Raw genomic sequence first — 15,799 nt, forward strand, 5'->3', positions numbered from 1 at the left:
TCGGCCGGGTGTTAATAGCAGGAGCACCTACTGTCAAAGATAACATCGGGTATTTACAGATTTGCACTTATTCCTCCAGTTGGTACAAAAGTCCGAAGTGGAAATCAAGTTGAAAAAGATATGCTACTAGAAGTGAAAAAATTGAAGAGACTGGAGAGTTTGGAGAGCTTGGTTGATTGACTTTCAAGATATTTATGAACACTTTCAGTATCCGAAGACAATATCTACATTTGATGTGAAATCGCCTGAAGTAATTGAAGGAATTCGACCTCCATATATAGACGAAAGTCTGGAGAGAACAAAGCCCTGAGAAACCCAATTAGTACCAACAATAACACCAACGATTGATAGATATTTGTCAAAATGATGGATTTATACTTGAGAACGCCAGAAAATTTACTGATAGCCGATATAATGCAGGTTTTTGAAGATTTTCCGGTACAAATGCTTTGACTACCACTTGCAGAACTAAGGATAGATTGAGAAACTTATAAGGTCTGCGACACGTCTCTTATAAGTAGACACCGTTCGCCACCATATCCTAAGCGGAGGTATTATTCAATTGCATAGAAAGCCTGAAGTTCTCAAAGTAATGTTACTACTGGCAAAGTCTGTCATCGATCCATTGGAAGCACACAACTCAAGGCGACTTTAGGTTCGGAAGATGGGAGCTGCGGTGAAAATAAGCAAGATATGTGTCCTAATACTACTAAGACCGGTTTCTATGGTACCGGTCTAGAAATGTACTCTTAAAGTTTGCAATTTTATCGAAATTGCGTTATATAATAAAAAAAAAATATTAAAAAAATGGTTTCATATTATTTACAATCTTTTAACATCTAATATTAATTAAAAATTTAATTATTGAATAAAAAAATTAAAACTATAATTACAAGTATTAAATATTAATCCACTTGTAAAAAATGTAATGGCAATACTGTTTGTGGACACTGTATTGTTGTCATTTCTCAATTGCTCTATTGACATTTCACTGYAGGCCTTTTGACAAATAGTTGTCGAATGCAATTTTCATATTTCTTTTAAAAACTGTTTTCATTTAGCCACACGGGCGGAGTAAATTGCTAAGCTGTAAGGAACTGCAAGCTTTCCAAAATGCCACCAAAAAAAGCACCAGCAACAAGCAAAAAAACTGAACAAAAGAAGAAAGAGAAGATCATTGAGGTAAGATGTCTGTAGAGTTATATACTAAAGGAATGTTAAAGTAGACCTAACCTAACTTTTTATTGCTGTTGTCGATTCGTGTCCGCCGCAAACTAACCAATACATTCAACTGAATACAGGATAAGACTTTTGGCTTGAAGAATAAAAAGGGTTCCAAACAACAAAAATTCATACAACAAGTACAGAAGCAAGTTCAGTCGGGTGGTCAACACCCACGTACCGATGGAGACAAGCGAAAGGAGGATAAGGAGAAAAAACTGCAAGAGGCAAAAGAATTGGCCTTGATTTTCCGACCAGTGCAAGGACAAAAGGTTGAAAAGGGTACCGATCCGAAATCCGTAGTATGTGCGTTCTTCAAACAGGGTAGTTGCACAAAAGGCGATAAATGCAAATTTTCACATGACTTGTCCATTGAGCAGAAGGTAAGTTTGTTTGTAATACGAAAAGAAAGGCTTGTTTGAGCTTTAATTTATTTGTTTCTGCATAGACCGAAAAGCGTTCAATGTACGTTGATATGCGCGATGATGATCCCGATGACAACATGGCCAATTGGGATGATGCCAAATTAAAGGARGTGGTGGATAAAAAGCACTCCAATGAAAAGAAAAGACCAACTACTGATATTGTAAGAAATTATATTAATTTTTTCCATCACTTGCTATTTATTTAAAACATAAATTTCCAGATCTGCAAATATTTCTTGGAGGCTGTGGAGAAATCGAAATACGGTTGGTTCTGGGAATGTCCCAATGGTGAGAAATGTATTTACCGCCACGCATTGCCCCAAGGTTATGTGCTAAAGAAGGATAAAAAGAATATTGACAAACCCAGCGAGATTTCATTGGTTGACCTTATCGAAAGGGAACGAGCCGCATTGGGTTCAAATCAGACACGCGTAACGCTGGAAACGTTCTTGGCTTGGAAGAAACGCAAAATTCAGGAAAAGAAAGATAAAATGGCTGCAGAGGAGGAGAAGAAGAAGAATGACTTTAGCAAAGGCAAACAATTCGGTATTTCAGGTAGGGAAATGTTCAGCTTCAATCCGGATCTGGTCGATGACGGCCCAATGGAGGATGGTGATGCTGCATTYGATAATTACGAGCGTTCGGACGATGAGGACGCTGTGGAATTCAAAGAATTAGATTTGACGGCGCTTTCGCTGGCAGCACAGGAAGCGGATGGTTCGGGTACAGTAGCATCGGAGTCACGGCTGCAGGAACAATCCGATGCGGCGGCAAAGCAGTCAGCTGAAGAGGAAGCAGCAGCAACTGCAGCGAACGATGATAATAGCACACCTGCCAATGATGCGGCACCCATAAACAAGGAACTGTTTATGGGTCTCGTAGATGAACTGGAAGATTTAGATATTGAGGATGGTGACGATGATGATGATGACTAATGCCAGTAATAGAGATTTTGTTGTATCTATACAGAATGGTGAAACCAATATTAAAACAAAGGAATATCATGGAATTCGTAACATTTTCAAACGTACTCCACTAATTATTATAACAGAGGAATGCGAGATTTTATTAGAAATGTGTTATTCTACTTTCTTRTGACATCATAATTAATTYGAAATTTTTTTGTGTGRTCCGYGAAAGAAAACAAAAAATACTCTAAGCACAATGGTTGTAAGACAATAATTGTATGCGTTAAAATGAAAAACCGGTCGMGCGACTACCAGAAAGACGCTGGTAGCATGCCTTGTGGCTCAGGAATCTGTTGCTGATTCAAGTAATTCATAAAGAGCATTTCCAAACGCGTACGCGGACCACCTTCATCCACTTGCGCTAGTTTTGCGAAATAATCGCGTTGTATGTGTAAAAGTAGCTTYGTAAATTGTCTGCCATAAGCACGACACATCGAAAAACCTAGTGTCTGTAGCATTTCTAACATTAATGTAGCACTAATATCGGGCAGTGGTTCAAGACTACTAAAGTCGACCAGCCAACGCCAAGCGTGCTCCAACGCAAACGGGTGTTCTGGGCCTTCAGCCCGTCGTCCATTTGTTATCATGACAGCGGCATATAAACGTGTTATACCCGCTTGACGTTTCAGATCGTTATACTCTTCCACGGATTTGCCACGTAAGGGCACTAAAAACGGCGACTCCTTAAATATGTAAGCTAAGAAAAGTTTTCCAAAATCTGGTACAAGCTTCCATAGAGAAACCACAACCGAAGCGACTGGGAAAGCAGCTTGTGGATTGCTGGAAATTGCTGTCTCGCCCTGATTAACAAAACGTTTCGCAGTTAGTAGTAGACAATAATTGCGTCCCAAGGGATGATCGTTGGCACTAACTTGCCCATCTGCAGTGGAGAGCGGTTGTCCATTGAGAAAGTTAAATATTCGTTCAAATTTATCCTAATGCGTTGTAACAAAAAAAATTATTACAAAAGTGATATTGCAGTACTTGCCAGAAACTAACCTGCAAATGTTGTGGGCTGACTGCAGAGATGGCATTTAACGGTATATTAATGGCTTTTTGGCAAGCAAAACGATATTTTTTCATATTCTCATCAGTCTGTAGTGGTTTCACGCTGTCAACCTTTTGTTGATAGAAACCGTGAATCTCCTGATAGAATGCCAACGCTGCTGTTGACTCCTGGGCACTTGTTGCTGTTGCGGCTTTGCCCACTTGCTCCGATTGCACTGTTTGCTGTGCTACATACTGTGTTGGCTGTTGTGGTTGCATTGATTGTTGCGACGCCATGCTTTGTTGTGTTTCCACTGTTTGTTGTAAGTCTACTGCTTGAGGAGCCGCTTGTGCTTGATCCGCATTTGGTGGTGGTGTTGCTGCTACAGCTTCAGCAGGTATTTCAGTGGTTTGTGACAATGCCAATACGGCAGCCACCGCTTCTTCCTCTGCCGCTTTGCGCTGCTCTTCTAATTGAGCTTGCTCTTGTTGCTTCAGCAACGCATCCAGGTCGTCATGTATTGTACTATGCAAATCATCCATCTTATTGCATAGGCTATCGGCAAGTTTCAGCTCCGCCGCACCGCATTCGTCTGTTTTTATTTTACTCGTGAGCTGATCAAATAGTTCGACTAATTCTTTCAACTGGCGATTATAATCATTACACGGCAGCAACGATTGCTTATCGATGGATATAAGCGCCTTGGCCACAGCTTCATATTTACTGCGAAATACGCCGTGATACTTTGCAACACATTGAAATGAGAAGAGTTGAAGTTGACGTTTAGCATTTAGACGCATAGCATCCATTTCGCGTTCGATTTCTTGTAATTCGAGCGCTGTCTGTTTTTCAGCCTTTTGTATGATATGTGCATCGGTGCGCTGTCTCTCCGCGTTTAACTCTTGCACCAGCTTGATTTGCTGCTCGCGCTGACGCAGTGCATTGTCACGTAATACTACCAATTGCTTTTCCTGCATTTCAAGCATTTGCTGACGCACTTGCTTTTTGCGTTTCTCCTCTGCGTCGCGCAGGAATATTGTAGCGCTGACAAGCTCATAATCCAATGACTTCAATTTGAAACAAATTAGAGCRATTTAGCATTTTTAAACTTGCTACTTACTGTGGATGGTTTTAATACGGGTATTATTAGCTTAGATAAACTTTCGTTTCTCTGCGGCGTCTTTTGTTTTTGTGGGGTAATTTTCTTAGGTGTACTCGATGCGAGTTTCGCTTTTTCATCTTGCAAATCTGGTAAGTCTGGCCCAATTGTGCGCTCCTTCACCAAGGATGAAATTTCAATTGCATGCTGCAACGTTATTTCATGTGGCTTCATAATATCGCCTATTTCGATAATCTCTATCTCCACACCCTTATATTTAAAAAAAGGCAACGATATAATTTTGTTTTATGCATGAATAATGGTTCTTTGACAATTATTTCACTTACCGCTTCACCCATAATAAACGATAGAGATCTGCAACTTTTATCTTGATATTTGTAATTACATATAATAAAAATTTAACAATCGGTAAACAAAACTGTGCAGCTGTTTTGGCGCATAAATATTGATGAAAAGTGRAACTGAATGGTATTTTGAAACATAGGGTGGTGCATGTGAGAAAAATAACAACTGTAAATCTGCTTTCGATCGAACAGCTGATTAACAAAACAAACATATTGACAAAACAAAAGAAAAACATGACATATTTTGTTGCTTTTTTTTATGGATATGGTTATCATGATTTAAATATTTTAATGATTTTTTGAATTTTTTATTTATATCGGTACCACCTCATTAACGGCCATGAGTAATACTTACACTATACACATATATATATGTATGCTTAAAATATAAAATCTAATTTAAAAGAATTTGATGCCGAAACTATCGTCCAACTGCACCACTTCACACTTGCCTTTATTTTCCAGTGTGCGAAACGCATTTAGTAGCACAGTCTCATCTACACCATGAAATTCTGTCCCCTCTGAGTTCTCACCCGACGCAATCTCATACAATGTACAAATCGTATTCAATTGTCCCGTCTGTTGTATCCAATCGTAAACCATATTCGCATACTCTTCCAGTGTATAGCTATATACTTGCCACTCTATACGTCGTTTGTCCAATGGCGCTGCATGTCCAGTACGTTGCAGTTGCTCCAATATAACTGTGATTGCTTCAGGCGATAAACGTCGTTTAATGACGTCATTGTTAAAAAGTGGAAATGTATTTTCATTAATGTTCACTTGGAATTTGTTTAAATATTTGAGGTAGCGTAAGAAGAGATCGGACCACACTTTAATTTGTTGATTACGTGTTTCTTCATGTGGTTGTAAGCTGTGGAGGAAAATAAATGCTGAGCATTGTTACAGMTGTTTATATAGTTTTATTAACTTACGTGAAAAAAGGTGGAAATGTATACTCCCATGGCCATTCGAAATCCGTCATCATGCAAATATACAATGTTTACAATAAATGCAGGTAAAAAATAAACTCTTGTTCTCAGTTTTTAGCAAAGTGACTAACAAATGAGATAAGATGTCTACAAAAAGTACAGGGCGTCAGCAATATCAATGTTATACTAATGTGGGATTCACAACATACTAGTAAAGCGTTATCGCACATATATATAGTAAAATCGATAACCAACATTTAGACACCTCGAAATATAATTCGCGCATTGTTTATTTTAATATCGCAAATATTTCCGAAAAATAATTATCACTAAATAGATGGTGTACTAAATTTGGTAATTGTTGCTTTATACAAGGCAATCGAAAGTAATACAAATATTATGAAGTAAAAATTATCGATAACGCTTAATTAACAAACAAAAAWTTTTGTTGTTGTTAATATATAATATTCCTAAACTAATTTCGAAGAATGTTGCCGAGCAGGCCAGATAAAAATTCGGGTCCGTTCCGATTTCTTAGACCCAACTGTCGTGGCAACAAGTTCGGTTTCTCTATGCTTATGCGTTATAAATAAAACACAAACACTTATTACATTAAAATGATTTTAGTATATTTAAATATACACATTTTTACTTATTTTTTTTTTTTTAGAAAAAATGCTTTAACATTTCTTGCTATATAATTTTTCTTTTTGCAATCTTCATTTTGTGTCTTTGTATTGTGTTTTTGTTGCGAATTCCTTCGATAAATATTTTCTTTCTTCAATATATTTTCTTATAGACTTTTTAATATACAAAATGGGACCGACCAGATTTTAATCTTTACGACGCCACGCTGTCCAACCTGCAACTGCGTGAAAATATTACCGATTTTTAAAACACACACTTTCAGCGACATAAACATGATCGATACATACTCTTTTGTTTGTTTTTTGTTTTGTTTGGATTTTTATTTTCTTATATATATGTATATATACGTATATATGTGTATATATAGATTTATTTATTCATTTAATATTTATATATATACGCGCGAAACTTACTGCTATTTTACATATACATTTAAAGTTTTTTTCACGATTCCTTTCATATTTCAGCATTTGCTCTGCGCCTTCYATACGACGTTTGTGGCAACAACACAATACTAAACTTTTTATTATTTACTATTTTTTAGTGTATATATTTCTCAGTTAAACATTATTTACTCATCAATTTGTTTTACATACAATATATTTCAAATATACAAGTTACATAGAGCTATGGCAGCGTGTACACATATAAAACAAAATTTTAAAATCGTTATAATATGCAAAAAATTAAACAAAATCAATACTATGTTATTAATATACATACATACAGTTAAATTATTTGCAATACAAAATAAAAAAAAAACCAAATTCAGCCATTGTATAATATTTATAGTTACAAAATTATCGCAACGCATTTTTGTTGCTTCATAACAGCATTTAAAAAAAGATAAATAAATAAAAAAAATAAAAACAAAATTGCATTGCGTTTTCTTTTAGACTTACAATGTAATAAATGCCTATATCTGCTTTATTACTATTAATTTTTAGTACAATATTTATAAATGTATGCATAGTACTCAATTTTATTGCATGTATATACATTTGTATATATGCAAGTATATAAATTACACAATTTGTGTGCGCAAGTATTTTTTTATGCTACAAATATGCTATAATTTTAATACAATCTTTCGTGTTTTATTTTTTTTTTTCGCCAAAATCACACATAACTACGCCTAATTGCTTACGCGTTTCATTTTTTGTTTTTATTTTTCAAACGTTCATGCTACTCTTTCGTCATTACTAAATACAAATTACTTGCGTTTATTGTTATTTAAAGTGTTGCATTTAATTTATTAGTTTACTTTTTGCTTTTGTTTTGCTGATTTTTGGTGCGCAGCGATTTGTAAATTACAACAACACATAGAAAATGTATACGAGTGTCCTACATGCAGATTGTTTCATTATCGCGAACTATTTCGGATTGCATATAAACCGTTGCTTTAGTTTTTGCTTTTAACCATTACTTAATACTCAACACTTTTCATAAAAGTTTTCATTTATTTTCTCTAGAGGCTGATTTATATTTTTTATACACTTTAAAACACTACAATTTTTTAGTTTGCCTATTTTTCTTTTATTTATTTGTTTGAAAGATTTAGTTGGTGCGATTTTGTAATTTAAGTTGCTGTTGTTATTGTTGGACCACAATTTGCTGTTATGTTTCTATATATGTATATTGTATCCTAGCAAAGAGACACAATTTTAATTTTCTTTTATGCATTAATTTTTTCCTGCAACTAATGCGCATCGCGGTGAAAATACACAATTAACAACAACATTGGTTTAGAGCATGCGTTTGTTGTGGTCGCACAACTACACATACAATAATTATTTGAACATTTATTTGCCTTCTCATTCTCATAGGTCAGTAGCTACATTAATGTACAACAACTTTAGTTCGACAGGATTCGAGTGGAGGTATTCGATAGCGTTTTTAGTTATTTACTTATTTATTTTGTTTGAAGTTTAAAGGACCTTTGCTTTTTTTGTATTTGTTTAGCAATTATGTAAGTATGTTTTAACGGATTTTGAAAGTTTGGTAGACTGAAAATTTATTGATTGTGAAGTGTTGTAGGATTTTCAATTAGTTTTGAAAACGACTTTTGGGGTTTAGTTTTTAGTTACGACGCCAAATTCGCAAAAATTTGACAATTTCAATTATTTAACATATTTATGCGCTTATTTATAATTACAGTAGAAGCGTTAGTTTTTAGTTGCATTAAAGACTATGTTGATTGCATTTAAATAAAATTTTTTTTTACAATTTATAGAAATTTAGAAAATAAAAGGAAAAAGTTTTAAGAAAATTTTACAAATTAGATAGTCATTGAAAACGGTAAGAGYTTTAAATTAACGCAAAGTTGTATATGTTTTTTTTTTAATAAATATTGAAAATATAAGTAAAAATAATAAATTTTCATGTCGACCAAAGAAATCAAAACAAGTGCCAAAAATGTATACAAATAAAATAACAGGGTGACTACGGAAAAATGTTATAAATTGACAGTTGAAGTTGTAAATTTTAAAGCTTATTTTAAAGCAAACGAAGTTGATTGAACGCAAAAAATATTATATTATTTTAATTTTTAAATTTGTTTAGAAAAAAGAAATTTTGCTGAACTATAAATATAGAGAGCAAAGCGAAATATACCCAAAGCATAAAATTTTGTTTTGAAAATTAAATAAAACATATTCCCTTTAAAAGCWAAAATTAAAAGCCAAAACAAAAATAAAATTTAACTTCCACTATTATTTGCGCTCAACGACGTACACTTGCAAGAAGTGTGCCCTAACAAACAAACAAAAATTGCTACTTAATAGTTGCTTAAAGCTTTAAATGTAACAACAAAAAATTTCATACTTTTACAACTGCAAAACTCAATGGCATGGTTTTCTTGAGTGTGTGTGTGTTTCGCGCAGCTGTGCTGGGAATCGTATGGTGTGCAGTAGGAGTTTTATAGCTTCTCATTGTCATATACATACATACATTTATAATATACCTTGTTTTTTTTTTTAATTTTTTTTTAACATTTCATAAATTATTATTTAGTTTCCTTACTTCAACCGACGCTTAACACGTATGACATACAAACATACATACACGATTAGTAAATGCCTATAAACCGAGCTATGATTTCAGCCGAAAAAAACAAAAGCTAAACACTAATGTCTTACGCTCTTATAGTCTGTCTTTTGCCATACGCTCTGCAGTTAAGCTTATATATTTATAATTACACTACCTCACCTATGTGTGGGTTGGTTGAGATGCGCGTGCACTTCATTTGGGTAACGGTTCCAGATAACAACGTACCGTATTGTTCTCATCCAGCATTGCAGAAATGTTCCGGCCAATTGGTTGTGTGTGCGACGATGACGGTGTTGTTGCTGTTAGTGTTGTTGGTGACACTTGTTGCCTTTTCGACAGCGGATATTGTTGCGCTTGTTGTTGATTGGCCGGCGGTAAGGGCGGACCTAGACCGCTTCCACCACCACCCGCAGCGCCGCTGCTATTATGAGTCGTCGTGAATAACTCATGCACACCTATTCGATTATTCGGTGAGATCTTTTTTATAGCGCGTATTGAGCTCGCGCCGCCACTGCCACCGCCGCTAATGCCAAAAACCGCCGCACCGCTTGACGTTGCCGCATTGTGGTGATCAAAGTATGCTGCCGCCGCTGCCGTTTTATCATTTTCGGCTTTCTTGCGTTGCCTTCTGTTGAAGAGAGAGAAAGATATAGAGTGAATGACGTGAAAGAGATGGAGGAAAGAAATAAGGAGGGAGAGAGAAAAGTAGGCAGAGTAAGAAAGATAGGAAATAGGCGAAAGGAGAGAAGAGAAAGRGGGAAGAAAAGAAGAAAGGGTGAAGGAAAGAAGAAAGAGGATAGGAAAGAATAAAGAGGTGAAGGAAAGAAGAGAGAGAAAGGGGAAAGTAAAGAGAGAGAGAAAGGAGAAGGAGAAAGGAAATTAGAAATATAGGGGAAAAGATAAAGAAAAAAAAGTAAAAGGGAGAGGAAATAGAGAGAGAGAGAAATTGGAATAGAAAGCGAGAGTGGAAAGGAGAAAAATAGAGGAAAGGAAAAATAGGAGTGACAAGAAAGGAGAGAGAGTTAGTCAACAGTACCAAATAAAAAAACGGAAAGTTTCAAAACTTACTGAAACCGCCGCTGAAACTCTTCATCTTGCAAGGCAATCAGCCGCCGCATGCGTTCATCACCCTGTGGCAATCCGCGTCGCTGCGCGTTCTCTCCATCGTCGTCGTCCTCCTCGCTCGATGCTCCACTCTCCGCGTGACCAAAACGACTGCCACTGTTGCCAACACCTGMYCCAACGACGCCATTTCGCGCCGCCTCATAGTGATGTCGTTGCCGCAGCTGTTGTCGACGCATAGCGCTACTACTAACACCACCACGACCATTGTTCACTACCACATCATTGTCGCAATCGTTTACATCATCGTCATCATCATTATCATCGTCGTCGACATCGTCATTATCACGACCATACATATTCAAATCCATTTCGTAATGTTGTACATCGGAATTACGATTGCTGAGAATCTCCTCATAAACCGGCCCATCACCACCGATTGAATTTTGATTGTAGTACTGTTCGCTGCCCGCGCGTCCACTCGGATCGTACTCCTCGTGGCTCAGATCACAGTTGGAATGCTTATTTCTATAGTAACGCTGTGTGGGCGTGTGCGCGACGCCCATAAACTCTGGCGAGTGATGATGTGGATAATGGTAGGCGTGCGATGCGGGCGCTGGCGGTGGTGGCAATTGTGAGCTTGCGCGTCGTCCCAAATGCAACAAATGCGCATGCGCAGCGGCTGCTGGCTCCAATTGTTCCTCATCTGAGGACAATTGCTGTTGTTGTTGTTGCTGTTGATGATGTGCCGCCAGCATCATGGCCGCTGATGCGTGACGCCGGTGTTGTTGTTGCTGCTGTTGATGTTGTTGTTGCTGATAGTAGGCAGCAGCACCGACCGCCTCATCGTAGTGCGGATATTGTTGTTGCTGCTGTTGTTGCTTCAGCGTGGTCTTCTTGTATGACGGATAGAAAAGTATTTGCTGCGACGCCGCTGTTGTGCGACTGTGCAATGAACCGCTCGGCGATTCACCACCAATACCGCTGCCGCGCTTCTTCTTGCCATGCGGCTGATGCTTTTGCGTCCAGTAGAAGAACTCATGCGCCTGCTGTGGCGCAACYGCGTTACCGACGTAATCGCGCGGATGTGCCAGGCTCAATGCAGTGTTGTTGCCGCCACTTGGATTACCCATTTGCTGCTTCCAACCATAGTAATCCGGCTGATGGTAGTACGCCTCTTGCGGTCCACCGCCCGCTGAAATACCGGCGCCAATCATTTGCTGCTTTTGACCACCGAAAATCAGATGCGTCGAGCCGGCGGATGAGGTGGGTGAAGTGTGACCAGCGCTGGGCGTACGCAGCCCACCGCTGCCACCAACTGAATGCCCCGCATTCGCGCCACCGCGTTCCAGCACAATATGCCCTTGCATGGCATCAATAATGGAGTGGCCACCCTTGCCGTGCTGCAACGTCGTATTGCCGCCGGCGCCYTTCACCGCATCCATATCGGCATCACTAGTTAACGACAGATTGCGCGCATCATTCAATTCACAATCCGATGATGCAATAATSGCGTCCTCAGCRGCCGATATAATACCGCCRGTGTCATCCGAYACCAAACCCTCGCTGCCAATTGGCAGTTTGGACTTTTTCAATTGCACCGTGTTCGAGTTGCCACGATGTGTGCCGGAAAGTGTACCACCGCCGCTACCGTTGCCTGGACCGATACCACCGCCACTGCCGCTACCACTGCCAATACCGTTATTGCCGACGATGCCCGAGGAAATTGAAGCCTTCGAGCAGCGCAAACACTTGGGCAACCAAGAATTTTGCCGCACATATTTACGATATTCGCGACGAATCTGCAGGAAAGTATACAAAAAAGTTGGGAAATAAGGACGTTTGAATAAGGTTAAGCGCCTGTGCAGCTTACCTTCTCGTTTTGTATGCAATGAAACACGAAAATATACAATCCCATTAGTGTGTTGAAACTAATGAAAAGATAACCGCATACAACGGCCAAGTCGTCCTCTGCTTTAGCCAGACGTAGATAATAATAGGCAGATATCCATACAGCGCTTAGCAATAGTAGGAAAATAAAGGAGCAACGCATGTCGAAGCTGTAAAAGAAATGAAAAAAATTTGTTGCAAATAGGAAAAGGCTTCAACGGAGCTAAAATAGTATTCACAGGTGCATTTCTTATATATAATATATGTGACCTGGTCTACGAAAAGGGAGCTAACGTGCGAAAACTAGTTTTCTGGGAAACAACTGTTAAAAATCTCATCTTCCATCCGAATCAACTAAAAAGTGAAAATTGATTTTTTGGATTTTTTGACACCTAAGCCCCTTTTCCGTAGACCAAGTCACATATTTGGAAATTGTAGCCTTACTTTGAACAAGCGTCCATGTCAATATTTTTTTTTTTAATTTCTAATGATTTTTCAAGTTCTGCTTAACCGATTTACTTGAACTTGTTTGACGATTTTACTTACCGCACATTGGCGAGTCGCGTATGCTCTTTATTTTTCAGCGTTGTGTGACTCTTGCGACACATGATGACCCATGATAAGAAGGTGTAACCCAAAGCTCCCTATAAAATCAGACAAATCCATATTGAATATCATAGTTTAMAAAGTGAAATTTATTTATTTACTTTTTCAAATATATATATTCGCACTTACCAGCAAAAATAGCAACACAGGTGCCACAAAACTCGAATAGAACAGCGTATTCGCCTCCATCAGCACACAAAAGTCATTTTGTGTGTAGGTATTTGGATTAATGACCAATGAAATGGCCACAATTGTAAGGGATAAACCGTAGGAGAGTAAATAGTAACAGTTCACTTTGGAAGTCTGATCAACTTCGAGTAACATGTCATCGGTGGTTAGTGTGGAATATGATTGGAACGCTAAGAAGAAATTGCCATGAATAGAATATTGTAGAGACATTTAGAAAATTTGAAATTACATAAAGGAAACAAAAACTTTGGAATAAGGAAAATGTAATAACAAAATAAGTAAAAAAAAATTAAATATTAGAAAAAGTAGAATATAAAAATCAGAATTAAAATAAAATACATAATTTAAAAGAATTAGAAGTGAAAAAGTATTCAAATCAGATTTAAAAAAGAAAACATAATTTAAAAAAATTAAAAGTGAAAAAATGTTTGAATAAAATTATACGGTGTAAAAACATAATTTATTTAATTTAGAACTAAAAAAATACTACAACTAAAAATAGAATTGCAAAAAAGAGGAAATAGAACAAAAAATTAAAATAAAATAAAAAATTTATGAAAACAATTATTAAAATAATTTTAAAAAAAGCTTGAAATAAAAAAAATAAAATTAAATAAAAAAGTTTTAATTAACAAGTAAGGAAGAGCTAAGTTCGGCTATAAGCAAACATTTTATATTACTGGATTAAAGCCACCTTCCTTCAGTTATATAGGATTTATTGCGAGTTTTCACACGATCTTATTCATTCTAAGCACAAATGTGCACATTTATAATAAAAATATATGCGATATAAAGTCTGCCGGAAGTTCGAAAACCTTCATATTTGGAATATGATGGCTAAAACAAACCCATTTATAACACACAAGCATACTATTATCAGGAAATGATTATTTCAGAATTTCAACTATATATCTTACATGTCGACCGATATTTCCGGTTTAAGGTCAACTATAGATATTGGGGTCCATATATTCAATACCTAGAGGCTTGAACAGTTTTGGTTCGATTTATGCAATTTTTAGTCATAAGGTGGAACATCTCAAATGCACGGCCTTTGGGGTTCCTAATTTTTATCAATCTTATATTCACAAATATCATTTTTTCTTAAATATCAAAAAAAAAAAAAACTTAACTGCTCCAAAAAATCGGTATTTATAAAAATAATAATATATATTATAAATTCGCTGTGACTCAAATGAAATTAAAATAAAGGATTTTCATAATTTTTTTTATAACCAAACATAACTTTTTGACCCTCAATTGAACACTGACAATTTAATAACTAGAAAAACAAAAAGGGAATTATAAAATCTTACACTCACCTTCGAAACAGAACCACGCTATCGCCGATAATATCGAACAATGTAGAAAAACAGTAGTGAAACCACAAAGGATACTCGTCTCATTCTGCTCTATGCCAATTAGGAAAAGAATTTCAATGAAAAGTAGGCAAATGTAAATGCTGCGATAGATGGAAGTGCGCGCAGACTGCAAAAAATATGAAAAGAAAATAGCGAAAATTGGGAAAAATTTTGACAAAAATTTGAAAAGCAGTTTATGGCATTCAAGTGAAAATAACAGATAGTTTGCTGTTGTTATAGGTGGTGGATTACAATYAACAGCAGTTGCGGCAAGTTTTTTCGTAGATAAAACAGTAATTTATAATGCAAGTAATTTGTAGAGTATTAATACAGTTATTTAAGCACTAAGCAAATATTTTTCGAAATTACAAAAAAAAGTTGCAATCAAAAAAAAATTTTTTTAATATTCTTCGAAATTATTACATCAACAAAAATTAAATGCAAAAACATTGAATTTTTTTCGAAATTACAATAATAAAAGTTAWTTTTTTTTTGTTCGAAGCTCTAAAAATAAATCGAAATAATTCTTTTAAGATATAAAACAAATCCGAAATCCAAATTTTCMTTTCGAAATTACAATAAAAGTTCAAATTTTTTTCGAAGTGTAAAAAAAAACCAAATTGTTTCAAAATTCAAAAAAAAATAGAAAACATTTTTCTAAATTAAAACAAACACGAAATAGTTTCAAAATCACAAAAAAACACTGAAAAAAAATTTCGAAGTTACAAAAATGGGGTTTTCTTGACGGAAAATTACTTTTTTGGAACCTATTTAAATTTACTTTGTATATTCGAAATCACTCAAAATTCGATTAAGCTCGATTCTCWAGTTAGAAAAATAAATAAAATTGTTTCAAAATTGCAAAAAATTAAATTCGAATTTTTTTTTCGAAGTTAATTATGTTCAAATTCCCGAAAAAAAATTTCGAAAAATAAATTGTTTCGAAGTTACAAAAAAAGTTGTTTTCTGAMGGAAAATTATGTTTGAAAGCTATTTA

General features: G+C 36.0%; 4 protein-coding genes across 4 annotated transcripts; 1 reads left to right on the top strand and 3 right to left on the bottom strand.

Moving 5' to 3' along the window:
• Positions 1 to 990: 990 nt before the first annotated feature.
• On the top strand, positions 991 to 2,662 carry LOC108971764 (zinc finger CCCH domain-containing protein 15 homolog). Its single transcript, XM_018938035.1, has 4 exons — positions 991 to 1,182; positions 1,302 to 1,604; positions 1,670 to 1,807; positions 1,868 to 2,662. Exons 1-4 carry the CDS (start codon positions 1,114 to 1,116, stop codon positions 2,579 to 2,581), a joined length of 1,224 nt encoding a protein of 407 aa, XP_018793580.1. The 5' UTR covers positions 991 to 1,113; the 3' UTR covers positions 2,582 to 2,662.
• On the bottom strand, positions 2,648 to 5,153 carry LOC108971763 (nucleoporin GLE1). Its single transcript, XM_018938034.1, has 4 exons — positions 5,049 to 5,153; positions 4,723 to 4,971; positions 3,614 to 4,669; positions 2,648 to 3,549 (listed from the first exon to the last, which is right to left on the bottom strand). Exons 1-4 carry the CDS (start codon positions 5,058 to 5,060, stop codon positions 2,863 to 2,865), a joined length of 2,004 nt encoding a protein of 667 aa, XP_018793579.1. The 5' UTR covers positions 5,061 to 5,153; the 3' UTR covers positions 2,648 to 2,862.
• Positions 5,154 to 5,344: 191 nt separating this feature from the next.
• LOC108971753 (vacuolar protein-sorting-associated protein 25) lies at positions 5,345 to 6,126 on the bottom strand. The gene is made up of 2 exons (XM_018938014.1): positions 6,002 to 6,126; positions 5,345 to 5,940 (listed from the first exon to the last, which is right to left on the bottom strand). Exons 1-2 carry the CDS (start codon positions 6,052 to 6,054, stop codon positions 5,466 to 5,468), a joined length of 528 nt encoding a protein of 175 aa, XP_018793559.1. The 5' UTR covers positions 6,055 to 6,126; the 3' UTR covers positions 5,345 to 5,465.
• Positions 6,127 to 9,886: 3,760 nt separating this feature from the next.
• LOC108971748 (latrophilin Cirl-like) lies at positions 9,887 to 13,576 on the bottom strand. The gene is made up of 5 exons (XM_018938008.1): positions 13,382 to 13,576; positions 13,193 to 13,290; positions 12,630 to 12,816; positions 10,763 to 12,558; positions 9,887 to 10,322 (listed from the first exon to the last, which is right to left on the bottom strand). The coding sequence occupies exons 1-5, from the start codon at positions 13,574 to 13,576 to the stop codon at positions 9,887 to 9,889; spliced, it is 2,712 nt and encodes a 903-aa protein (XP_018793553.1).
• Positions 13,577 to 15,799: the final 2,223 nt, after the last annotated feature.

The sequence above is a fragment of the Bactrocera latifrons genome, unplaced genomic scaffold (genome assembly GCF_001853355.1).
Source record: "Bactrocera latifrons isolate USDA-ARS-PBARC rearing strain unplaced genomic scaffold, ASM185335v1 scaffold_359, whole genome shotgun sequence".
NCBI classification, from domain to species: Eukaryota; Metazoa; Arthropoda; class Insecta; order Diptera; family Tephritidae; genus Bactrocera; species Bactrocera latifrons.

Coding starts and splice junctions, on each gene's coding strand:
- LOC108971753 (XM_018938014.1), bottom strand. CDS start 6,054: ATGATGACGGATTTCGAATGGCCATGGGAGTATACATTTCCACCTTTT. Junction 5,941..6,001: donor ACATTTCCACCTTTTTTCAC/GTAAGTTAATAA, acceptor TTTCCTCCACAG/CTTACAACCACATGAAGAAA.